This window comes from Caloenas nicobarica, chromosome 1, assembly GCF_036013445.1.
Source record: "Caloenas nicobarica isolate bCalNic1 chromosome 1, bCalNic1.hap1, whole genome shotgun sequence".
Lineage (NCBI taxonomy): Eukaryota > Metazoa > Chordata > Aves > Columbiformes > Columbidae > Caloenas > Caloenas nicobarica.
The window spans coordinates 77,700,734-77,725,738 of record NC_088245.1 but is presented as its reverse complement, the minus strand read 5'-3'; the positions used below and the strand labels follow the sequence as shown (position 1 = coordinate 77,725,738).

At 41.2% G+C, this 25,005-nt stretch overlaps 1 protein-coding gene across 2 annotated transcripts in view; it reads left to right on the top strand.

Annotated features, from left to right (window-relative positions):
• The window catches only part of STK38L (serine/threonine kinase 38 like), a 51,916-nt gene that overhangs the window by 9,847 nt on the left and 17,064 nt on the right, over window positions 1–25,005 (top strand). For both annotated transcript variants that reach the window (XM_065637638.1, XM_065637630.1), the window contains exons 2-5: window positions 19,625–19,769; window positions 21,790–21,841; window positions 23,136–23,258; window positions 23,855–23,938. In XM_065637638.1, coding sequence (XP_065493710.1) covers window positions 19,636–19,769; window positions 21,790–21,841; window positions 23,136–23,258; window positions 23,855–23,938 — 393 coding nt within the window. In that variant the 5' untranslated portion in view covers window positions 19,625–19,635. The remainder of the gene's footprint in view (window positions 1–19,624; window positions 19,770–21,789; window positions 21,842–23,135; window positions 23,259–23,854; window positions 23,939–25,005) is intronic.

Sequence of the window (25,005 nt, the reverse complement as noted above, 5' to 3'; positions counted from 1 at the left end):
AGAGAATTTCACATGTCTGAATATACCCTGACCTACAGCACTGATTTCAGCTGCTGTTCACAGCTTGTGCTGCAGCCTGGCTGCTGACAGAATGACTTTGCTGAACACTTTTGCTGGAAACTAGCAAAGGGGTTCATTGGAGCCTGCCAAAAATGCTGCTGCCTTCACCTTCTTGGCTCATCAGGAAGATGCAAAACTCTGGCCATGATGAGGGTACAATGAAGAAATATCCTTGGCTGTTATCTGTTTGAATAAGCAAAATAACTTTCTGCTTTGTAAAATAACCTTTACAATCAAGAGCAACATTTAGAAAAAAATCAATAGATACCTATCCATTTTTTTCATGTGTACTTTAGATCACTGCATTTGAAAGGATTGAAATAATAGGGGAAAGTCAAAAATGAAAAAGGAAGTAATTATGACATAGTTGGAGGGAAATGGCTGTACTCTAATAAGATAAGTGATTTTAGCTGATTTTCCCTCTGCCCTTTTTATTAAACAAGCAGTAATATTTATAAAGCTAATTTCAATTTTGTTTACAGTCCAATCTCAGTTTCAGATTTTGACCCCCAGGCATGGGATGAGCCTGTGTTGCTTAGGGAGTAAAGGTTTCAAGAGAAGAATTATGATGACAATTTTGGTTATACTGTTTCTCTTTTAAAAACAAACAAGCAAACCCAACCAAAACCAAACAAAAACAACACCAGAAAACCAGCTGTTAGTGTTCTTTGCATTTTTCCCGTGTAGAAGCTCATTTTTGAGACTAGTCTTGGCAGTATCCTCCTTATTTCTATTTGACTGTAATTTTCTCAGTCTGAGAAAGCATAAATGTATTTACTTTGTTCTTTAGCCTAAGTGCTGTGAAGCAGTCATGTCATCTTTAAAGAGCACTGCCCTACAGACTAAGAGGATAAAAGCTTCTGTATTCTTACTTAGGACATTAGAGAGCGATTGTGAATCTGCATCTGTCTGTGTGCAGTTGAAGAATGCAGTTGCATGGTGAGATTTGCTTCTGTCATTGTGGACTCTAAGTGCTTTCCCTCCCTCTCCTGACTGCCAAGGCAGGGCTGGATTTTTACCACAAAGATGTTGGTTAAGTAAGGTCCACCCGCTGCCCCCCCTTCTCTTTGAACTGTAAAGTAAATCCTCTCCAGATATTGCAAACTAATAAACCACAGTAAGAGCAGTGCAGATTAATCTCCATATTTGTCTTGAATGGAAGGGCCAGACTTCTGTCTGGAATGTCTGAATCTGTGCTTTGGGTGCAGCTTCCTTCTATTCAAGGGTGGTGATCATCTTGTCAACAAAGCATCTGATTTACAAGATGAAGTCACTTACAGAAGTAGGTTTCCATCATATATGTGTTAATACATCTAGGGAGGGAAATAGGGGCTTTTTTGCTTGTGATATAACAAAGCACTGCACCTGCTTATGGTTTTTCCTCTTTTCCTTGGGTGGATCAGGAATGTAGTTTGTGCTTGACCGAAAGTGTAGGACTTTTTAACAGGAGTAAAACTTGGTTCACCCTACTTCTTACAGAGAAGCTGCACTGAATGCATTCTAATGGCTTTTCAGATTAGTGGGATCTAAATTAGTATTTGTCAGTGACTAATGAATGGATAAAATAAACACTTCTTTGTAATTCTTGGCTTTCTTTGGTATCTCAGTCAATGCTACTTCTAAGCAAGAAGCCTCTTTATCGATAGGATGCTAAATCTACTTCCCATACTGAATTTGGTGGTATAATTCTCATCAATTTTGATGGAGAAGGGACTGACAAAGGATAATCCAGCCTCTGTTATGGATACCTATGACTTTTTTTTTTTTTAAGTGACAGGCAGAGTCAGGATATATGAATGTATTAAGATCTTTTTATAAGTGTTTTTTCAATATTGAAAGTTCTGGTGCTCTTTGAGGTACTGACCACATTTGACCCTGTGTGCTTCACAGGCATCATTCAATTCGTTTAGCAGCTGTTTATGAAAAACGAAAACTCAGAAGGACTTTATCCTCTTTGAATGAAACGCATTCTTTCCTCTCAACTCGGTATCTCTAAATTCATCGAGCAGCACCAATCCCCTAATATTAAATGTGTTTATCTCAAATTACTTTGTGCCATCCAAATGCGACAAAGTTCAAATTAATTAATACAATCAAATTATTTTTCAAAACTGTTGCTCTGAATTGTGTTTGACACATACTGCTTTGTTTTCTAGCAGAGTTAATTCACTGGTATTTATATAGCGCTTTAGGGAGATGTGGCGATTTATTATGAGAAATGAAGACTGATGTTCGCAATCAAAGATTTTGATCCCATGTTATCTGTATCCCCTTAAAATTACTCAGTTTTCTTAAAGCAGAGTTTAAAATATCATTACTTTTTCTTAGTTTTCTAAGTTTGTATTAACTTGTTTTATGCCACTTTACTGGCAAAGACAAGGCAAACATTCCTAATGATGTGAGTCCTTGAAATTGAGTGGTTTATTCAAGATGAGTATATGTTTGTATGCTAGATTTTCTTAAAGAAAAATGCTTGGGAGCTCTTAAACTTTTATTGGCTCCAGAAAGGAGAAATGTAGTTAGTGTGTTGGATGGGAGTATTCCTGTCATCTTTTCTCCTTTTGCATGGCTCTGACATGCTTAAAGTTAGCAGGTCTTTGTTTTAGCTACTGAGAAAGTGTGGGATTACACAGACAACTTAAATAAATACTTACATTAGTTTATATTTTGTAAAAGCACACTGGGATACTTTCACCCAAGATGCTAGGTAAAAGCAATTCATGTTTTAGAGGAACGTGCTATTTCGAGGGAGGATAATTCATTTTCCCCACTTTATTCAGTCCTTGGCCTTTAGAATGGTATCAACAAAGGAAGTGACTCTTACAGATGCTTTTGTGATGTGGTGCCTAATTTATTGAGAGCTGGACTGAGATCTGTTGACTCATTTCACGTAAGCCACCAAAGAGCTATTTCCAGTTATTGCCTGGACCAGGACCGTGAGCTGAAAGATGCCGTTTCCAACAGCCAACTGTGCATTGCAAGAAATGTAACAAACTTGTGTTACAAATATTTCAATGTTATAATTCAGCCTTTGAAGTTTTGGCACTCATTTGGCAAAAGATGTTTCCAAAGAGATATTTTTAGCAAATGCTATATAAAGAGCTCCAGATCTTTATATTCTTTTCTTTATGTGGAGAATATCTTTACTGTCTGTGAGGTGCCCAGAGTTAAGGGATGTAAAAATGACAAGATGCTCAAATCACAGTTGGATTCGAATTGTCTTAAGTTTGGGGGCTGGGTCTATCCACATTACAGACAGTCACCTGGTCCTCCTCAGCTGGAGAGTCCAGTGCGCTCTGGTGGAGATGGAGATGGGAGAGGGATGCCACCTATTTTGTTTGCTTCATTTGGCCCTTGGAACATATTTTACCTGTAAATCGCATCCATTTGCTGTAGGGCTACTACTTGATGAGGCTGGGTTTCTAAAAGTTCTTGAGAAACCTGTTATAGGCATGGCCAACAGTTACAGGCTTTTGAGATGATCAGGAGAAGCAAACTGCTAAATCCAAAGCTTAATTTGAGGTAGCCACATCACAATGAAAGCTGGCATTGTATCAGCTGCCAGGTGAGATTCATCTACCTACCCTTGGGTGCTTAAAAGTTGCACATCTAAACCAGCCAGTCAGTCATCTTTACCATCCTCTGTAGTCAGTGGAGATGAAAAAGCACTGAGATGTTTCCTTCTACCTTCTATGAGGGTCACTATTTTAGGACTCTGCCACTACAACATGTAGAACAGAGTTTAACAGCTTTCTCAGCCAAAAAAGATACAAGCAAGGCCCTGGTGGGCTTCTGGTTGTGCAACCTTGAATGCGTGTATACACTCTGATACTACTGTGTGACTTCTGAGTAGTTTCCTATGGCAGCTGAAATTTCAGGAGTAATAAAATCCGCTGGCTTCACCTTAGTAAAATACCCCTGCAGGTGCATGCAAAAACTTGTGAATTCACGGACTCCTTTTGTTTTGCTGACAGCACAGTCAGAATCTGTTTGTTTTTCTCCAGAAGAGCGTGAAGAATGTCCTTCTTCAATAGCAGCTGCAAAAGCCCCAGGGCCCAGTGTAAATAGCTGTGTAAGTCGACAGAGCTCCGCTGCAGTTACACCTCTGAAAAAACCCTGGGCCCAGGTCAACTGAGCTTTTTTTTCCTCTTTCCTGCTGTAATTCTAGTTTTTCCCCCATAGTTCATTGTACCATTTAGTGTTAAAAATAGGAATCCATAAAGCATTTTTATGTTCCATAAGTGCACACATTTTATTTTTCAAACGTGTATCTGTATGAAGGCTTGCCAGAGGAACAGCTTGCCTTTCCCCAGTGCTGATCTGATCTGACTGTAATACTAAACTCAAGGTAAAAGTCAGGACTGATGCAGCAATTCCATGTCTCAGCTCTTCCTTCAGGTTTCTGGCAGCTTCTACAAATTAGGCTTTGTGTTTCAGATGCTGGTATGGTGCTGCACAGTTGACTTTTTTAAAAATTACTTTTTATTTTGGCAGCTATGATTAATTTTGTTGTGCCTCACTTTCCCGTTTCTAAAATCAGATTGAAATTGTTATCGTATTTTGAGAACTATATGTGGAGAGTGCTATGTAAGCCTCTATGTTATCTTGGATATGTTTCTACTAATAAATGGGTGGAGATGGAAGAAGTCTGTTCCCCAGGCCGCTGTAGACACTTGTTACAAGGCAGGGTTCTCTAGTGAAGTTCTTTCCTTGCTCATATACCTTCTAAGTCCTCCCAGGATTGGGCCTGGGTTTGTTTATTAATACTTTCGTTCATAGCCAGCTGTGATAGAATTGCTGACTTGCTTTTGCTAAGATGATGTGCTTTATGTTTCAGTTTTGCAAAGTAACTTGAGATCTGAATGGAAAATACTTCAGAAGGGCAAAACATCATTTGCGTGAAAGCTAGGAGGCAGGTACACGGCATAGAGAAGCAGAATAAATCTTGGAGCTCCATTTCATTGGAAGATGAAGATGCTTTCTGGCATTATTAACATGAGGAATAACCAAAAGGAGAGGAAAGCAGCTTGAGGCTTGGTAAGAACCCCAAGAGACCTTTGCATCTTTGGGCATAGTGGGCAGAGGGAAGATACACCTTCCCTCGTGGAGGCTGCCAGCACAGCAGCTTCCCTGTGCTTTCAGGATTTGCTGAAATTTCCATAATTTATTACTGATTTATTTTGCAAAATTTTACTCAAGGGGATAAAAAAAAATATAGACTAGCCTCCAGATCTTTCTTCCATTCCTGTGTTATCATCTTAGACCCGAGGAGATTTATGAATTTTTTAGTATGCAACTAGGCTAGGGAGGTAGGTACGGCTTAATATCAATTGGGGCCTGATCTGTGGAGTAAAAAAGTGCTGGTTTTTGCACAGACCTCTTCAGACTGCCAGGGGTACTTTTAAAATAAGAGATTCTACTTGGTTTTCTTTTTGCAAATGAGTACAAATTGAAATGTACTTTAAGACTCAATTGAAGCAATAATTAATCATCTGAGGAATCACAAATGTAAATGGTTTTTATTCTGTACTATTACTACATTATTAGACTCCCTTATCTTTATTTTTAGTGCTCTTTATATTTTCAGGAGTGAAGAGAATATAGCAGAGCAGCTGCTTCCTGGTGATTTGTGAAATTGAGAAGTATTCTCTCTTACCCTGTGTTATATCAATGTGACAAACTACATTCCTGATATCATGTAGGGCTTTACTGGGAAACTGGTAAAACTTTCCAAATGTTGTCCATTTATCAGTACTTTAAGAGACAGCTGATTAATGTTATTTGCATATGAGCAACCGGCTGTGTAAACATTGACTGGGGAGTCATTCAAATGAATGCTTTCTGCTGGATTCACAGCAGCAACATTTCGCCAATGCTGAGTATAACTCGACTTGGAAATGTTATCGCTAAACTTGGCCACTTGCAGTATATTAATATTTAATTGTCCTTTCTGTTGCCTTTTCCCATATATTTTCCTCCAGCTTCTGATGTCAGAATGATACTTCAACTCTGTCCTTGGAACAGTGAAAAACGTCTCAGCTGCTTTTCTTGCCACACGCCCTTCCAAATCTACAATATACTGATTAATGCTTCTTCTGCAGTTGACTGTAGTAGTTAACTGGTTGTCTGGTCTGATCAAATGGGCAGCTCAGAGGAGTGCTATAACAAGGGACCACATGCCTTACAGGTTTTGGGGCCAGCTTAAATAATGAATTTTCAGAATGCATTAATAAATAATTTTAAAATACGTCTTTAACATCTCTCCTCTTAAGAGCCCAGGTTCTTTGTGCATATGAACTCATTAAGCCTTCTAATATGACCTGCTGGATAAAGGAATTATATGTTTGTTTTCATGTAGTGTAGCTGAGGCACACCCTAAGTACTTTTTTTCTTTCTTCCTTTTTATCTGTAGGGTTTGTTCTTGCACGTGGGAAATAAAATAGAATCCATATCATCTGTCACTTAATGCAGTTGCCTGTGTTGTAGCCACAAGAGCATGCTTACTCTGTATGTACATCATCTGCAATTAGAAGAAAACTCAAAATATTCATGACTTCAACACTTGCATCATTGGCAAATACCAGGAATTTAATGTGGTTTTATATTCCTGAAAGTTTTGTCTACCTCAAGGTTGCGTTAGGGATGCCTTCACTCACAACTCTTCTGGTAGAATTGTTGAGTAGAATGAGAGGAGGCACATTAAGGAATGAGTGAGAAATTAGGGTGGGCTTTAAGGTGGATGTTCCTGGTGTGTTGCTGTAGATCACGTACCAGGCTTTGCTCTGAGTCTTTGCTCTCAGCATTCTTTGGGTGAACATAAAACTATTTCAAGCACAAATTATGTCTGTGCCTGCTGCATAGTGTGAACTTCTGCGCCATGTCAGCATTGCTGTTTGAGCTTGCTTGTCTGCGTTGGGCTTTGTTCAACATAGAGGAACCAAGCAGTGCTCCAGGAGGAGCACTTGGTATGGCTTTTGGAGCAAGCAGAAGCAGCACATAGTACAAAAACTCTTCCTGGTCTTTATGAATGAACCTAGCTATATTTACAGAGAGTGCAGCATATAATACACCGTCTAGGGGATAGGTATTCAGCTGTTCATCATGATCAGCCTCACTGTAACCATCAATATCAAATGAATTGTGTTTCCTAGTGTGGCAGCTTGAAGTAAAGGGGATGTGAGAAAGTAGGCATAGCCTGTCTTTTGACAACTTCGCAAAGCTGTCCTCTCCATCAGCTCGTTTCCAAAGGGAGCCAGCAGAAGTTGGTGCAAGAACAATGTGACTCATTGGTGAGAGCATTTCTTTGACAGTTGCCATGGTTAGGCTCTGGGTTTTATGTTGTACCCAATCTGAATTACTGGCCGCTGTGAAAAGGGACAGTCCTGTCCTCCCATCTCCTTTTTTTACAGGAGCATGGAGGTGGTTGGTAGTTTAGGTTTGTTTGACTGCTGAGTTCACCTAACTCATCTGTGGCTGCATTATTGGGAAAATGGTAGGAGTGTGTGGCCAGGACTGATCAGCCAAGTGAGAAGAAGGGATCGGTCTCTCTCTAAGAAGCAATTCGTAGACCTGCACTGACACTCCTTGAAACAGAACTTGGCAGCAATGTCTGTCTTTTCTCTGTAAGGGCTTTGTGCATGGGGCCCATCCCCATAAGGAAACGTTAATGTTAAATAATATTTCAGAAGTGGAAATGATCTCATTCTTCCTACGGCTTATTTGGGTTTTTCCCGGGTTACTATTTGTGGGAAATAGCTGGTTGTATCCAACTTTTCAAGCAATTCAGATCGCTGCCTGAAGAAAGACTTCTTTATTTGCCACTCCACCAGTCTCCATCTTTACACATTGTTTGCACTAAACTGGTATCTCCGTTTGAATTTCCTGCAGGTAACTCCGCTTGTCTTCATCTCCACTTCAGAGATAAAGAAATGGAGGCACAGTGACATTTAGTCACCTTGCAGGGCAATAGAAACACCTTGAAAAGGAACAGTGAGAGCCATTCTGCAGGAACACAAGTGTTGCTTTTCCTTCAACTTTCCTGTCAAGCCCACAGCTTTGTACATGGTGACCTGTGTTCCATGAAGAGTCCTCCATACTGCTGAGTAGTGCTCCTTTTCTCAGACAAGAGCGTGCTTAGCCCTCAGGACATGTTGCGAACTGTTCTATTCTGAAGGCTTTCTTGGTGGGAAAGATTTGCTCCTAGAGAACTCGTCTTGTTATCTTGCCATAATTGATCTCATCTTGAAAGTTTATGAAACTGGGGTCTTCATTAAGAGCCTAAAATATTAATCTCTTTATGAACATTTTTTTTCTAATCTGGAAACTTGCCCATTCTTGCATGTTTAACTGTAGCGCAGCAGCTACACACAGCCTTAGTATCTTATAGAAACTAAGCAGATATCCTCTGTTCCTTTTCCCTCTCAGTTTCTCTTGCAGCTGGGTATAGCCAGAGCTTTTTGCCCACACCCTGCTTTTGTCTCTCTTGTCCTTTAACTAGGAAACTAGATAATAGAATCAAATATCTGAGATTAATTTAAAGGAAAACACCACCCATTCTGAGTGAGCTTTCCCAGACCAAGACTGGAGAGTAACCTTCCACAGGGAGCTCTAATGCCCATCACAAATCTCATCACCTTTCACCTACGTGCAAATGTTCTGTTTCCTTTTCCTTTTTTGCCTTTGTCTTATCTTCCTAGAAGGGTGGATGTGTGGTTGTGTTGATGGGATCACGTGTACATACACATAGCCATAACCAAGTACTACTCTGGTCACTCTTCAGCCTTACAGGAGATGAGTAGTGATACATATGTTCTCAAAGTGATATCAACGTTGAAATGCAAAAACACAATGGTATTGACTGTTCTCCTAAAATAGTCTGATAATAAGGCAGGATGGTAGTGCTTTCTCTTTTCACTTGTCCTTGTTACCATTGCAGGGATCAAATTCTGCCATTACAGTTCCTTCATTAAATAATATTTCTTTCTTCACCTTTGGTACTGATGGCCAGAGCTCCTAGTGGTTTGGTGGTAAGAATATGGCACAGCTCCATCCCCACCATTCCAAATCTGCTTCCCAGCTTCAGAAATTAGGAAGGTGGTACCATTTATTCCTCTCTTGCGTCAAGAGACCGCACACATCTTCTCATTTCTGTGTATCCTGGGCCTCATCAAGGTAGCCTGCTTTATGTGCCAACAGCTGTCTCCCTCTCCAAAAATCATAGTTAAATAAGTGAGCTGTTGCAGTGCGATTTGAATGGGCAAACATCTGTTCTCCAGTATTGCATATACTAACAAGATGCACTACCTATATTTGCAGCTTTTTAAGGCCAGAGGGATCAGTTGTGCTTATTAACCCTGACTAGAGGCACTGCTCAGGCCATAGCTGGTCATTAATGTTCTACATCTCGTTTATCAGTCAGCTCCTTTGCTGGCACAGACTTACCATGTGTAATTACTTAATTTGATTGATGTGATCTAAAAAGAGCCTAGCAAGAGTCAGGAATTTGGACATACATCAGCAAAAAGAAAAACAAACTTAGTGCCCTTTTCTTCTCCAGCATTCCCCAATGGAAAAGTCACTTCTTGTTCCCAAAGGTGAAGCCCCCCTCTGCTCCTACTTTCCTAGACTACTTAGAAAACAGAAAGCCTTTACAGCATCCCTAAAATTTGAGAGTAGAGTTTCTTGGATCAAAGCTGAAAATGTATTACGATTTAAATGAAACTTTACGCAGGTGCCGCATTAGAAGCATATTCTCTTATTCTTTACTTCTCTCCTAAGTTGTGTCTATTGACCATGGAAGAGCCACATGTAGAGATCCACTGTGACTGAATGTTACTTTTAGGCAGTTGTACATGTTTTGGAGTGGGACATATCTTTCATTAGACCGGAGTATAATTTTATAAAGAAAACCAATAACTGAGGAGGAAGCAGACTTTTGGTCAATGTCCTTCTTCTATTTGTAATTACTTCATGATCCAAAACATTGCAGCAAATTGCTTAGCTTGGGCTTTTTTTATGCCAGATAACTTAGCGGATCTTAAAACAATATTTTCCTGTATATGCCTGGATGCAAGTACCTGCTAAAAGCTGAGAAAAATGCTTAAGTGCACAGGAATGCAATTACTTCAGTAGATAGAAGAGCTTCCTGGTTTTAGATACTTCTAAGAGAACAAAGATTTGCAGCACTGTGAAAGTTGGGGAGAGGCAGGATTAAAAAAAAAAAGCTACAAGTAAGCTAAAGCAAGGTATGAAGTGCCATTTCATTGCACAGCATTGTTAGCTTTTCAGCAAGCTACTGATTTCTCTTGTCACTGGTAAATTAAAATGCATCAATTCAGGTGCCATGGTAGACCCTGGAAGAGAGGGATGGCTTCATGGGACTGCAAGTTTAGTTCCCTCATTGTGTATTGTGCCTCATTTAGTTGCCCAGGCTGTCGTCCTGAGATGACCTTCAATGTGGAGCACTCCTTGGAAGACAGTGCGGTGTGTGGATACACCAGCACCTCTATTCCCTTCCTGTTCCTAGCTCTAGCTCTGTGTCCTTGCTGATGGAGCAGAAGTACAACCTTTCTATCTTCTCCTCTCTACATGAGGTTAATGGGGTGGGTAGGAGAGTCCTATCTTGTAGTCACACACACATGTACAGTAAAGCAATTTGAGTGGGTACTACTAAAACCCAAATGATTGGATTGTCTTTAAAAGCCCTTCTGTGAAGAAAATTAAAATGAGTTATTGGAAAGGACAGCACAGGAAAATTTAGATATGTCATTGCAAGTCATTCAATGTTGAGTGAGTGTTCTAAGTACAGGATGTCTCAAAAGGTACTCTTAACTTTGGGACAGAGCTACTGATAGTAAAGCATAAAGAATGTAGTTGTATCGCCAAAGGTTGAGGCAAATGGAGCCAAGATGAAGCTACCTTATTAGTGGATTTGTGTTTCTAAACTTTAGGTGACCAGCCTCCCATTGTTAGTGAAATCAGAGGTTATGATGTTTGGATCAAAGATTTCTTTGCTACTTGAAGTGGACAAAAGATTAACTCTAAAAGGCAGGAAACAAAGTGCATGTATCTTATATAGGTGTAGATATACGTATACCTACATATACCTATATACATGCATAGTTTCACCCAGACTCTACTTACCTTTCTCATCAGGGAGATGAATTTGTTTGTCAGCTGTGTTTGCTGCTTGTTGAAAGTAGCAGAGAACTGAATTACGGCAGCTGGTCATGGGAGACTTCTGCTGCTCGACTTTGTTGAATAGCAGGAAATCCTGGAGTGCAGCATAACTCCAATATTCAGTTTTTATTCCATATTAGGAAATATTTCCTTATCATTACTGCGGGTGTGTTGGAATGATTTGTGAGATTAATTTCTGTGAGCCAAATTAAAAGACAAGGCCCTGTCGCTCACTTTTGTCTTTTGGACAAACTCCATGGGAAGGAATGAACAGGCTCAGCCTGGGGAAGAGTGGCCTTTTTCACTCAGCACAGGTGAAGCCAACCTCACCAAAACTACTTTAAAATAAATCATTTCAGCCCAGCGTGGTTCCTCAATCTGGGTTATGCAGCTTCTGCTGCTGGCACCAAGCACTGAGTGGCAGCGGGAGAGAAACAAACAGATGGTTTGATGGGAAGTGGGACGGCTTCTTTCAGAAACAGTGCTGGCTAATGCCAGCCTACAATGTGCACACGACTGTGGCCTTTGCTGGGGAGGAGTTGTTTTTCTGAGAGTTTTTTGCCCAGTATATTCGTAGCCTCTCCTTGGCATTTTGGGGTATTTGTAGATTTAGGAGTCTACCCCAAAACAGGAAAGTAAGTTCCTTTGTTTTGGGAGCATCTCTTACTTGTCTGTGTTGGGTGAAAAGCTCTTCTGGGTTTGAGGGAACATGTTGGACCCAGCCACCGACACCTCAAGTTGCTCTTGGTGCTTCCCTGTCCCCCAGGTTTCCCTGGTGTCATCAGTCCCAAAGGCTGCAGGACCCGTGTGGCATTTCCATCCCCAAGTCCTGCGTGTCTGTGAATGTCTCCTTGAGGTTTTCTCACGGTCGTGGGGGTCGGGCACAGGGAGTGTCTGCTCTTTTTGGTTTGAGCTGGGGCCGGGCGAGCCATGGAGCGCTCTCTGCTTTTAGCTGTGACTATAACGGGCGACCCACCCAGGCGCTCCATGGGGACAGCAAGAATGGCTTAAAATGGCTAAAACATTTGAACGTCTTTTTCTTTTAAATAGCAAAGACTGTTCCGACAGGGCTAATTTTACTGGATTTCTTAGTGCTACTTTAAATAGAACAAATGTAATTCATTCTGTAACTTTAAAGTAGCAAAGCTTACTAGAATGTAACGCACATTGGGGAATGAATAACAAACTAGAGGAAATGAAGTATACAAATGAGATAAATGAAATCAGTGTCAGTGATGTCAGCAGCTTGTTGCACTCTTGTTATTTCATTTTCCCTTCTCTAGTGGAGACTGTTGTAAAAACTGGAGGGTGTCACCAAGATCTGCTCTTGGCAATAATGTCAGAGAAGAAGAATCTGCGTGTGAAGTATCTGATTTGTTGTATTTGGCGGGGAATGTTGCTTCTTTCAGGTAGCATGTTAAATAAAATAGTGGCTTGTGAGTGGTGATGCTACTGAAAACATGAATTATGTAGGAACATAATATTTATTTTTCTTTCAGAAACATATCCCAGAGCAGTGTTTGGCAAGCGTGCTGATCTGATAACTGTGAACTTCAGTAACAGCAGCAGCACAGCTAGCACCATCCAGATGCCAAGAACAAGAATATTAGGTCAAAACCTGTTGAGCTGAAGGGGTTTTTTTATTGACATAAAGGACTTTGGGCAAGGCTCCTTTCTGAACGTGGAAGTATGTATTTAGTAGTAACACAACTATTAGGATCACACTCTGAGAGTTGAAAAATATTGGTCCACGATTGATGTAGATTGGAGTAGTAGGGTTTTCTTGTTTGCTTGCTGCTTGGAGACTTCAGGATCCTGTAGTGTTTCGTTTGTTTCTGGAGGTTTCTCAAAAGTTTTGGAAGTGGATTTGCAGTGGGTTCTAGAAAAAGAATGCAGGAAACCTCTCCAGGAAGAGGTTGGGTATAAACAATTGGATGGTGAAAATATGCACGGTGTAGTTGCCAAATTTGTGCTAGCACAGAAACTGTAGTGCAGAAACTAATTTTCCCTCCAGGCTGATACCACAGTATGACCACTCTCCTTCTGCTTCATCATTGGAGTTATCAGCTGTCATACAACATTTTTATCTTTGCTTTCTGTTTGCGTGTCAGCTCATACCACACACAGCTGCATGTTTCAGAAGTTGCCCAGGATGCCTGGGCGGCTGCTGCTCCAGCTGCTGCTCCTCCCCTCGCTCTGGCTGGTATGTCACACCACCTCATCCTGCCGAGCCTTTGGTTGCTTATTTTATTTATCTGTCCCTGCCCACTGCCTTTTGGTGTGAATCATGCTGTTATTTGTGTATGGGCTTATATATATATATATATATATATATACACATATATATATATATATATATATATCTATATATCTCCTGCTTCTCTTTAAGAGAATCCAAACAATTTGGAGACAGCAGGGCTGGTGCTTGTACTTGAAGCCTAGCTGTATCCATGCTGCTTTCCTAGGTAGCACTTCATTTTTTAAATATAATCCGTGTAACTAGTGGTTTTTAGTGCCCAGTTTTGCTAGTTGCTTTGTGTTTTCTCTAAGGAGCTAAGCAGTGTTACTAAGTCTGCTCTGCCTTCTCACCAAGAAGAGCTCCAGCACTGCTCAGAGTGGTGACAGCTGGTGTTTCTGAAAGTACTTGCTTTATTGAGCTGTTCGCGTGTCCTTTGGAACAGGTCTGGCACTGAAAGTTTTTTCTCTCCTTTCTCTTTTACTATCTAATTCTTGAAAAAAGAGCCATTTATATGCTTCATTTCAGCAGCAAGTTGAATGACAAAAAGCGTCATGCTGAGAAAAGGGGAACTTTGAAAGGCAGAAATATGTTTCAGTATCTGCCTTACCTAGAGTCTTTCACTCAAGAGCCAAATTCCCTTGGAGTGTAAATGGAAACTTTATAAACTTTGCAGTTTTACCCTTTTTACTGCAATAGTCAACTGACTTCCTACTTGCTGGGCTTTAGGGGCATGATTTGGTGTATATATGAAAATTATTATCAGCCTTTTCTGTGACATAGCAGTTTTAGGAGGAAGGATTCGTGTTCCCTGTCCTGCTGAACATGTATGTAGCTTTACATTTTAAATCAAATCAGAGACCCAGCAGTATGACATAAGTAGCATTGTTCTGTCACATGGAAAAAACCCACAAACAAATGTGCTTTTCTCTCCAAGAGAATTGTATGTGGTGTTTGTTCCCTATCTTAAATATGCACTGAGTAATGAGTCCAGAGTAAATTTATTCTAGGGCTGCTCTGTAATTATACTACATGCATGGTTTCAAAAATAAGAATATTTCCATTGTGTGGCTTAGGTCCAGATTAATTTGATAGTATAGATCCTGCCTTATTTGACAGGAAGAACAAGCTATATGATATGACACAGTTGTGCAGGAGACTTGCTTGTAAAGAGATTGGCACCTTCAGATCTGTTCTTATGGAAGTGAATCCCAGTTGTGATCCCCACCACTGTCTAACTGGTACAGACTTGCTCTTTTTCTGGCAATCTGTGTAAGAGAACACAAGAATTGATCACACGGGTTACTGTAGCATCCCAAGAAAAGTGAAACCCTCTAGTAAGGAAAATAGCTGGAAAGATTGGTTTCAGTTTTCACTGCTTGTAGCATACTCTCACATATTTATTATGCTCACTGAAGTGAGAAATCATTTAAAAAGTAAATGTGAAAGATTGGAAGAAGATGTTAGAAGGACCTGAAATTCTGAACTTAACTGCTTTGGGAGGGGTGTTGGGTTTTGGTGTGTTTTGTTTTGTTTTTCCTGTCGTAGTATTTGAGTCTTCACCATCACTACAGTTCAAATCTTCGGTGATATGAAGTGTTATGATTATGCTCTACTCCACATCCCTGTCCTGTTGCTCAGTTTTATGGTCTGGGAAGTATGCCATTGGGTAATAAAGCAAATTGCTAGAGATCTTGTAGCACATCTGTGTTGGGATGCTTTTTCATCGCTCATTATCCTTTTCTCTTTAAAGTCTAGAGCTACTTGGATACGTAGAAATAGGCTCTAAATTACTGAGGGTGTCAAACCTCCATCCTTCCTTCCTGCGAAACGACAGCTCTGTGCTTGCTCTCATCTTTGCACACCCTGGATGTCCCGAAATGTAGCTGTGGAGGATGGAGATGTGCGAGAGGCTTGGATTTTGTGTTCTCATCTTTTCCTGATTAGAAAATGATCCCGCAAGCTGCCAAGCGTTTCTTTCAGAGGCTTAACAGTTCTCTAGGTGCCTTGATTTCTTCAATCTCTCCTCTTCTGTGTTGTTGTAGCAGGTGGGATTGGATGCCTCAGTGATTTTGCTCTGATTACCACAGCCCGAATACAATAGTCTAATATGAAAACATTAATGATGGACTGTGGGAGCTGCCAAGAAGCATGTGGAGAGGACAGGCAGGAGTTTTGAGTTACCAGTTGTGTAGCAGAAGCTGGGTGTGAGGTTTTCAACAGTGGAAACGCTTTCAGGAAAATTGACCAAGGGTTTGACTTAGAGCTGTTCTGATAGATGGGAGCACAGAGTGAAGTTGTAGTAAACACTGCTTGGCCTTTCTCTGCTTTCCAATCAGGAAAGATCTGGGAATAAAAAGATCAAACATATGCTTGGATCAGGCAGCATTTTTCTATCAGAAGGGAGATGGTCGGTCAGACTGACTTACTCAGAGGAGACTCCTGAAAACTCCAGCTTGTAAGCACTGGGCCTGCTGTCCCTTGTTCTTCAGGAACACCTTTCATGTCCTCCCTGCTATGCTACTGTCCCACCTGCCTCTTGGGGCAAGATGTCCCTTGGTCACTCCACGCCTGTAGCTCCTCACCCCTCTGTCTCCTCTGCCCACACCATAGGTGCTTGCTGCTGCACGGAGCTGGCATCAGGAGAAAGGCTCGTGCTGTGCATTCAACCATCCAGCCACGAGGCACAGGCTCGATTTCTGGGCCAAGCAGCGCATATGGCGTCGCTGTTCCTGGCAGCTCCGAGAGGTTGTCCTGTGGGCTGCACGCTGCTCGGTGTCTCCTGTTGGTTTGATGTCTCTCTCATTCACAGCCGGTGGTGAATCATTTTTTCCGAAGTAACAGGCCCTTCAGAAAGAAAGGTCTTCAGTCCTCGTCAGCCAAAGGAGTTTTGGCCAAATGCATCTGTCTGGTTAGTATGACTGTCGCTGCGGATCGGAGAGCCTAAAGCAAGGCTGATGACGTGGCAGGAATAGAATGGTTCCATTATGCAAATGGCATGAGTTTGGGTGAATTAGTAGTTTTTTGAGGTAATTTCCAAGAACTATGGGTGGCACCTTTTCAAAACATGACTGATCTCAGCACTTTAACAGGAGAAGTAGTGTGCTGTCAATAAAAGGCCCCATTTTGAAGCTTCTTCCTTCTCACCCCCATCCCCTCCGGCATAATTTGTTTATAAAGGTCATACTTAGGGATTTTATTTGGTTACTCCCAAATTAATATTTTGTCTGAGATGTGGTTTTGTGCTTTGTTTGGGGGTTTGGTAGTAGAAGCAGAGAAGCAGGAGGAAAAACAGTGAAGAGGTTTTCTCGGCTGTGAGTTGGCATAAGATTTTGTGGGGTACCTTGTGTCTCCTGCCAGGTCTGTGCTCTTTCCTATTTACTTTGGGGAAACTGGAGAGTTCAGGACACTTCTTGGCTTTACAAAGTTGATTATCTTTGGTTTTCTTTCACCACAATGACAGAACTAGCTGGGGTTTGCAAACGGAGCAAATGTAACCTGTCTCAAGGAAATGCTATGCTGTAGGACAGCGTGGTCCGGAGGCAGGGCTGGTGAGCTGTGCTCGGGGTACGTGGGATGCTGGAAGCAAATGCTTCTGGTGATGTATCCCTCCTGCTTTGGTGGGCTCACGCCACGGTACGATGGTGAAGTTGATACAAATTTCGTCTCCGTTAAATAACTTCCTCTGAGCTCGCTAGCTTATGGGTTGGGTTCTCGTCTATATTTTCCTACTGTAGAACCACAGTGAGGGTCAGCCCCCGCTATTTATAGCATGGTGTGCTAGTGCCAGAATTGTTATCTCCTTTTTACAGGCTTAATAAAATGAAGTGACTTAGATTTGCTGTTAGGTAACGTCTGCGTTTGTGAGTATAGGAGTATGGGGAAAACAAATTAACAGGAAACAAAACCACAGTGTTATTTTATCCGATCAGGAATACAAGACGTGCAAAGGATAAATATCCTGTTGCTTGCCGGTGCTAGAGTGCACTCATTATACCTTAAGTAAAGGTTAATCCATTTCAAGCCTGGGCTAATGCTGCACTATCCTGACACTCCAAAATGATCAGAAGGCGGGTTTTTACTCTATTAGGTCATTTATTGAAATAACTTAATCACAGATGCCAGCATGTGGTCTGCAGTTGCTCTGTTTGGTTTGAGTGTGTCAATGTGCTGTAGGTTTTGCTCTCAGATACATGTTTTATACATTTTTCAACCTATCAAGGGAGAAAGAAAGTGTAATATTGTGTAACAGACTCAATACAGAGAGCACAGCCAAGTTCTCCAGCTTTTCAAGAAGTATCCAGTGTGGGGTGCATGCTTGTGTGAAGAATAAACCCCTTAGTTTTTAGTAAAGATTACTAATAGTTGACAGCTCTCACCTTTCTTTAGTAGAAAATCAAAGGGGATAAACGATTGTTTAAAAAATAGGAATATTGACAACATCATAAAGCAGCGGTAGTGCCATTAAAAGCTCACTGTATATGTACAGAGATATATATTTTTATTCTCAGGATTCTGGCATCTTGCACGCTCCAAAATACACAGCTAAAATCATATCTACATAATGCTATAAAACACCTTTATTTGTGATACAGCAGCTGCATTTCTAGCAACAAATATCTTATCGTCGCATCAAATCCAATTAAAAATCCACAAGATGAAATGCTGTCTTCACAGAGGATAGCAGGCAAATGCAAAACAAAAAAAAACCTGAGCAGAATTAAGCGATCTTCCTGTCTGATGTGGACTTGTGAGTTTTCTTCTGTGTGAAACTTTTAATCAGTTCACCTTAAAAGGTATTAGGATCTGCTTGAAGATCATAAACCTAATTTGGGATTTGTCTTCCTCAAAATCCCCTTGTGAAATAGAAGGGTTACATAAATAATCAAAAGGAAGTGTATGTGCTTCTGTGTAATTTTCCAAAACCAACCCCAAAACAACCTGAACAAATGAGCGTGGGGCAGAGATACTGCTATTTCTGGCTCCCCTCATTCTCCTAAAGTGCCTCAACCCACTTCCAGGTAGGGCATGAGTCCCAGGACAAACTGTGCTTTATTTTTTCACCTCCTCTGGCTTCCCCAGACCAGCTGCAGGAGACTCAGGACTGCTCTAAGATGATGTTTTTCCCAGTCTTTAAAACGTTGTTCTAGCACATCCAAGTTCTTTGAGTTCAAGATGACAGCTATGGAAGAGAGCACCCTTTTTTTTTTCCTCTTCTCAGTTTTTAAGTGCTCAGTGACCATATACCTTGGCCTGTAAGTACTTTATATCTACATGGGTAACACATTTACAACTGCATAAGATGATTCCCCCTTGAATTTGAGATTCCGAATGCTGGGAGCTCTGGAATGAACAGCCGCTCCAGAAAAGGCTCGTTTTGTGGGCGGCATGGCACAGAGGTGGTCAGAAAGGAAACAAACGGAAAGACTGGTTACCTAAAAAAAAAAAAAAAAAAGTGCCAAACAAAAAAACAGCAACAGAGGTTTTCCATTTTAAATACAGCAATTCCATTATTTCATTTTCCTGTGATGATTTCTAGAAATCCCCCCCAACTGTCCACATGTAATTTTGTTGAGCGACTTTAAAATTCAAAGAAATTTAATGGCTATCTTCTGTCCTTGAAACAGCTTCCCTTCTGGACGAGATTAGGGGTTTTGTCCATTTACTTCTTCACTTTATCTTGTCCTTTTGGTAGCACCTAGCATTTCTGGAGTCTGAAATTGTCATAGAGTTATGACATGTCCAGCTGTGGGAGCTGCCTGGTCCTCCTCTCACTTCCCCCTTTTCCTTCTCGTGCTCCGTTGCCTTTTCCCTCCCCCAGGCTGGGCTCAAGTCAGCTGGAGGTACATTTTCCTCATTTGTGGACAAGAGCTGCCCATAGCCTGCATAATTCTTTGCTATGATTCACCCTTTGTTTTGCCAACATGTTGTTATTTTTTTAGAGAGTGGGTAGTAAGTCCGTCTGCTATCTCGGGATAATTTTATAATACAGCATTTTAATAGAGTTTCTTATATCTGAAGAACAGTGTTTTCCCTGTGAATTCTGTAGCATCTAAGAATTTGGAGACAGGGAGTGGGAAAGAGGAAAAAATATATATACTTTTAAATTTTTTTTTCAAGTGAGTAATGATTTGACATGCTCCGTTTCAGTACATGTTACCATGGCGATGACTGCAGGGACTACAACATCCTTTCCCATGAGTAACCACACCCGGGAGAGAGTGACAGTGGCCAAACTTACGCTGGAGAACTTCTACAGCAACCTAATTATACAGCACGAAGAGAGAGAAACCAGGTACTGGCTCTGCTTCCTCTCACTCCTCTTCAGCTTTTCTTGGTTGGCTTTTGGCTGTGTTTGTTTAAGGGCACTTTGATCCCCATGCACACAGCAGTTCTTGGAAGTTTTTCTGTACTTGGTGGCAAGGAGCTAATCCTTGAATGGTACAGGCTGCCTTTCAGCAGCTGTGCTGGTAGACCTGCGAATGTCCCCTGCTACCACACCAAGCAGTCACCGAGTGACCACTTTTGATGTTCTCACGCAATTTAAACCTGACAATATTCAAGAACTGGTTGGAAAGTCTGGCAGTAGTCAAAAAGAGACTGGACAATGCCCTCAGACACATGGTATGAATTTTGGGATTGTCCTGTGCAGGGACAGGAGTTGGACTCTGATCCTTGTGGATCCCTTCCAGCTCAGGACATTCTGTGATTCTAATTTACCTCCTCATCAGATTATTACTACTTTGCAGAAACCAGTTGGTGCGGGGTCTTATTTTGCAGCATGTGTGAGGTTTCTACTTCTGTGTGCAGGGTTGGTGAACTTGGATTCCTCCGTGCCTGCCACAGAGAATAAACTCTACAGGGGTAGATGCTGCAGAGCTGCTAGTGGGTGGTAACTTGGTTTTGTGTAAGGCAGTTGCTCATGGTGTCTATTCATGCTCTGCAGCACAGAGCTCATGCCAAGACTCATAAACCCTGCAGAAGGGAGTGTGCAGGAGGTAAGGAACAGGACTGATAGGAGAGGTGTTTGACAGGGCGACGGGGTAAGGAAAGGAGGCAGAGAGCTGGGGATGGCCTGGGGTGGAAATAAGGGGCAGTAAAGAGCATAGGGTTGGTGATGGAAAGTTTGAGAGGCTCTTGGGTGGGCAGGAAAAACTCTGGGGGTGATGTAATACCCACATCTAAATTACTCTTGGGTGGCATTGACTGGTGTTCCTTGCATGTGCATTGGTCATCTTCTCTTTAACTTCTCTCATCAGTGCCCAATTCTGCCTCTGATGTGGTGAAGTGCTACTTGAATTAAGTGTCAAAGCACCAAACGTTTGATTATAATGAATGTTGTGTTTCAAATTGTCATCAGCATGTGAAATTATCATTCCCTTGGTAATATGTTTTTAATTGAGGGGTTTTCAGCCAAGCAGCAGGGTTTCTCTCTTCATCATGTTTAGTCATTATCCCACGTAATTGAGTTGCTTCGAGTTAGGAGAATAGACTGTCTACTGAGGGCCTTTAATTTAGGGGATCCTGCTGTACTTCCCGAAGTGCAGAAAGACACCAGCAGCCTGGCATGCAGCCTTCGAGCTCTGGGCTGCTCTTAGTGGGTAACCAGCTCTCTGGAAGCTGTACCCTGATGGTCATAAAGAAGCATCCCACAGGTGGAAGAAGAGGGCTGCAGCAGACACGTTGCCATGTACTTGACCCCCTGTCATCTGTGGCGTATTCCCAGGCATCGCTCCCCACTCAGACCCTCCCAGCCTGGCGTGGCACCAGCTGGAGGAGCTCTGAGACCAGAGAGCCCTGGGCCAGGCAGGACACTGGGAGGAGATGATGAAGAATCCGAAGTGTAGAGCTAGTTGGTATGAGGGTAGGGGGAGCAGGACCAGGTGTGTGACCAGGGAAAGGTCAGCAAGGCTGAGACTGGGGGTGAAAGCTGGAGCTGGCTGAGGTGTTGGAGGTAGAGCCAAGATAAAAATGGTAAAAACAACCTGTTTGTTCTGATTCATAATCCTAATTTATAAAAATGGCCTTACTTCAACAAAATTATATGAAGAAATATGTGTAATTAGAGTGATTATATGTTTGGACCTTTAATGCCTATTTCTGCAAATACATAAGTATGTGTATAAATTTGCTTGTACATCTTCACCTGCTTTGGTTACAGATAAGTAAATGGATGGAGTGGGCAGTAAGTCTTCAAATTTCCATTTGAGGCAAACTCTTCAGTATCTGGAATATGTGAAGGTGTCTTGCTGTAGTGTTATGTTTGTTTTTAATAAATAATTAAATAAACAAACTCCTGCTTCTTCCCTTTCTAGGCAGAAGAAGCTGGAAGTGGCTATGGAAGAGGAAGGCCTTGCAGACGAGGAGGTAATACTACCTCAGTAACCTTTGAAGAGGCTGCTTTGCTTTTGTCGCACTACTTCAAATTGGCATTTGAGGAGCTAACACAAACATCAGCTAGCATGACATTATTTTGTAAATGAATGTTGCCCCTGTAAGTAACTTGTTTATTAGGGAAGCTGTGAAGACACTTGAATGATACTTGCAATAGCTGAGGCTTTTTATGCCACCCTTAATCATTATGAGACATATGACCACAGCAAGTACATAGCATGCTTTTCAAAGATTAAAATTGTTTTCCATTGTATTTGGCAAGAAAAAAAAAGGCAAGATGTGCTCAGAAGAAGTGGGGAGAAAGCAAAATGCTGTAGCATTTTTTTTCTTGATTTGAACAATAAACTAGACACACCCTTGCTCCCTTTGGATAGGGAGGAGGAGGGGTGTCTGTCTAGTTGGCACGTCTCAGAACTTTAGTCAGTAAGTTGCTTTTCTGAGGTTCGTCACACCATGCCTGCCTGTATTGCCTTCAGCATGGGCAGGGAAATCAACAGGAACAGTGCCTCAGTCATTTGAGTTTTCTGTGGCGGCTGTAACTTGTGGGAAGAGGGAAAAGCGAGTGTGGGTGCATAATGCCATCTTGTGGTTTTAAATGACACTGTCACCCTAGTACAAAATCTGGCAGGTGCCTGATGGATGGGTCTTGTTAGCAGTCTATGAGATCTTCTCAGCATCCTTGGGAGCATAGGTCAGTGTTTGTCTTCTCTTGGAGTGAATCCGATTGACATTTTTATAGAACAAAATATACGACAGGATTTGGACAGATTTTTCCTTCAAATACAGGTGTCTGCCTTAAACCAAATGGATTTTGCTGAAGGTAGTGTAAGGTGGACCTCTGCTGCCTGTTAGGTTCCTTGTTGTCTGTTATCAGTCTTTTCAGTGGGGTGCAAGTTTCAGCTTTTATTGATCGTTCACACTGCCCAAAACCAAGAATCCTTACCTCAGCTGATGTCTTTGGACTGATGTACTTTGTTTGAACCAGTATATTTTTTTCATTGTATTTTTTATTACTGGTGCTTTATATATAAGTAATTAAAAAAAACACCCCCCCCCCAAAAAAAAAGAAAATAAAGTGAGGCTGGGCCTGAGGCCCTTATATAAAAGACCATGCTCATGGATCATACTTTGAGAACTTTGGAAAAACTTGCTTTTACATTTTCTCTGTAATCCTAATGGGAGAGGGAATACTTGATAGGAAGGGAGGTTGTATAGTTTGACTTTCTACTGTCAAATAGCTCATAAATTTCTTTGTGTGTCTCCTTAGAAAAAACTACGCAGGTCACAACACGCTCGCAAAGAAACAGAGTTTCTGCGACTGAAGAGGACTAGACTTGGCTTGGATGATTTTGAATCTTTGAAAGTTATAGGAAGAGGAGCATTTGGGGAGGTTTGTTCCTTTCTTGCTTGAATAGGCTATTAAAATTGCATTGAACGTTTAAAAGAAACATTTTAATTACAGAATAAAAAGTTCCAGTTGGAGTTTTACTGCAGAAGAATAGCTATTTGAGTAATTGTGCAAGTGTGATAAGCCCCGTAATGAATTACATGCATCAATTTCTCAAGACCTCTGGAAAGGTCCTTAGTTTCCCACAGCTGCTTATTAGCCCAAACTGACATTGCCCCTGTGGCCCCTGAAATTATGGATTTGCAGTTGCACAGCTTCTCTCTGTAAACCTTCTTCTGCCCCTTGTCACATCACGTCTGTATCTGCTCCTGAATTTTAGCATATACAATGTCACAGCTACCTGGAATTTACTATACCTGCTAACTTTTCCTAAAACAGTAACTACTTCAAGCTATCTGTTCATCACTAGTGTTAGTGTTGTACATGGTGTAGAAATATTTCTTTTTTCCATGTGTTTTTAAATGTTTAACCAAAGAACTTTTCCATGCTCAGCAATTTTGAGCCTTTCCAATAGATTCCACACTGGGGTCTAGTTTCTGAGGTAGAGAAGGTTGATTGGGTTATATTTCTCATTATAGGTACGCCTCGTTCAGAAGAAGGATACGGGTCATATTTATGCAATGAAGATACTAAGAAAAGCAGATATGCTGGAAAAAGAGCAGGTTCGTGTTGTACAAGTCCCCTACATTTCAAACTTATGCTGTCTAGAAAACTGCAAAAATAATGGCAGATACTATTTGGTCATATTTTCTCATTCCGTAGCCCCAATAATGGTATAGCAGTCCGAAGCATCTGTGGAGTTGCTACCACAGTACAAAAGAATAAGTAGAAGTTAGAAAGTAAAAATAAGGTCAAGTAACAGCATTTTAACAAAATGTTTTATTGACAACCAATTTGGAACAGTGACAACAATTTTTTTTTCTTCCATCCTGTATCAATGCAGACCTTATAGTACTTAATCTGTAAAACTGCATTTGGAGGAAGATGCTTCTCGAAAAATTATACTGTGCCAAAGTAAAATCTGAGAGTACTTGATGTTTTCTTTTGATGGTTAGATACTAAGAGATGTCACATTGTTCATTGGCATTGTTTTCCTTGGTTTTGCTTTTTAGTCAGGTCTTGTGTTTTCTTTTGCTTTGTTTTTGTTAGTATGGTTTTTGCTTTTGCTTCTTAGTTAACAATTCACTGCATTTTCCTGGGTAGGACACAGCAAATACTTTAGCCCTACAAAGCAGTGAAATCAAGTGTGGATGTCTCAAGCAAAAGTGCAGATAAAAGAGGACTTTTCCTTACCTGTCCAAACCTTACACATCATTTGCTCTTGTGTTACATTTCCCTGCAGTGGTTCTTCTACTTTGCGCTTTTTTTTTTTTTTCCTGGTGCAGACTTTTTGTCTTCTCAAGCCCATCCCTTGAATATAGGCAACCAGAGGAGCAGCATGTTCTGCACAGCAGCCAGAATGTGTGTGGCCCCTGCCCCCGTTTCATAACCTGATGTGGCAAGGAGGCTGAGCCTGCACTCTCCATTTAGTTTGGGACTGTAATCTTCCCTGGACAGCAAATTTCTGCTGTAATTTTCATTGCCTGGTTTGTTCAATGGAAAGCAACACAGGACACAAATACAAGAAAATTAAAATTTCCCCTGCCCCTGCAAGCCTGATAGCACTGGGAGATATCCTGGCTGTTTTTTAAGCAGGATTTTAATATATTTTATAGCTACAGTGAGGAGT